The following is a 972-nucleotide window of genomic DNA, read 5'->3' as shown; positions in this document are numbered from 1 at the left end:
CCCCGTGAAGTGCCCAAGTGGTAATATACAATTGACAACTCCATCTACCCAATTCTTTTTTCTTTTTTTAAACCCCTCTCTTCATTCAATCCTCAACATCCAACGGGCCCGTCGAGCGGCACACGCAGAGAAGGAGCCAGGTGAGGAGTCAGGTGCCCCACGCTAACCCCGCCGCCCAAGGAGGTGAGGAACTGACTGACGCGAGGTAGCGTTCACCAGAAACCTGAAACTCCCTGCTACCAGGTACGGCCGAACTGGGTAACATGTCGACCTTGTGATTGGCTTGCGGGATTCGTCGGAATCTGTTTGGGTGAACTGAGACCAAGCCTCTGATCGCCATGGCCTCTCACCGAGTCGCTGGGGTGAACAACAACACACCCGCCCATCACACTTCGTGCTCAGTCGCCATCAACGCGTTACCCGTCCGCGTGGACAACCCCTTCGCCCGACGGCGTAGAGTGCAGCAAGCTCCGGGCCGACCGCGCCTACTCGGCGGTGGGTGATCTGTCCAAGTTCCAGATCACGAGCTTGAACTTCCTCGACGGCCAAGTCCTCAAGCTGTGGGACGTCACCAACTACACAACTGCGACGGCGACGTACTCGCCGTCAACGACTTTGGTACTCATATTTATCATCTTTATCACGATTTATTTATCACGTTATTTATCTCTTCCTTTATCTCAACAGTTCCAACGGACGGCAAGGTGTGCTCTGGTCGGACAAGACCCAGTGCCCCGAGTTCGAGAATTCGTTTACCTACGCCCCGGTCGACGCCGCGAGCGCTGAGAACTCGGTGCGTCGGACTTCTCGATGGTGCCGGCGAGCCCCGAGGTGCGCATCAAGCTCGACGACCTCCAGATCAAGTTCGAGGTGACCGCTGCCTACGTGCGCAACCAGACCGGATGGTGTACGTTGTTGATTGCCTTCATCGTCGTCTTCTTCTTCTTGGCCGCTGAGTGCTCACCCAACTAG

General features: G+C 56.1%; 2 protein-coding genes across 2 annotated transcripts in view; one reads left to right on the top strand and one right to left on the bottom strand.

Moving 5' to 3' along the window:
• Window positions 1–402: 402 nt before the first annotated feature.
• On the top strand, window positions 403–972 carry ACA1_169770 (uncharacterized protein; the record flags this gene model as incomplete). The annotated part of the gene is made up of 3 exons (XM_004353918.1): window positions 403–596; window positions 688–793; window positions 832–972. Coding segments are annotated over 3 exons (441 nt in total), but the record flags the coding sequence as incomplete, so codon positions are not given.
• Window positions 882–972, bottom strand: part of ACA1_169760 (Opioid growth factor receptor (OGFr) conserved regioncontaining protein) — a gene marked incomplete at both ends in the record, with an annotated part of 2,240 nt that continues 2,149 nt past the window's right edge. Inside the window, 2 exon segments of the mRNA XM_004353916.1 lie at window positions 882–952; window positions 970–972. The exon segment at window positions 970–972 is cut by the window's right edge and continues 388 nt beyond it. Of these exon segments, the coding sequence (XP_004353968.1) occupies window positions 882–952; window positions 970–972 (74 nt within the window).

This window comes from Acanthamoeba castellanii, assembly GCF_000313135.1.
Source record: "Acanthamoeba castellanii str. Neff unplaced genomic scaffold scf7180000084739, whole genome shotgun sequence".
In the NCBI taxonomy this organism is placed as follows: Eukaryota; Discosea; order Longamoebia; family Acanthamoebidae; genus Acanthamoeba; species Acanthamoeba castellanii.
The sequence above is the reverse complement of the archived record's forward strand: the minus strand, read 5'-3'. Positions and strand labels throughout refer to the sequence as shown.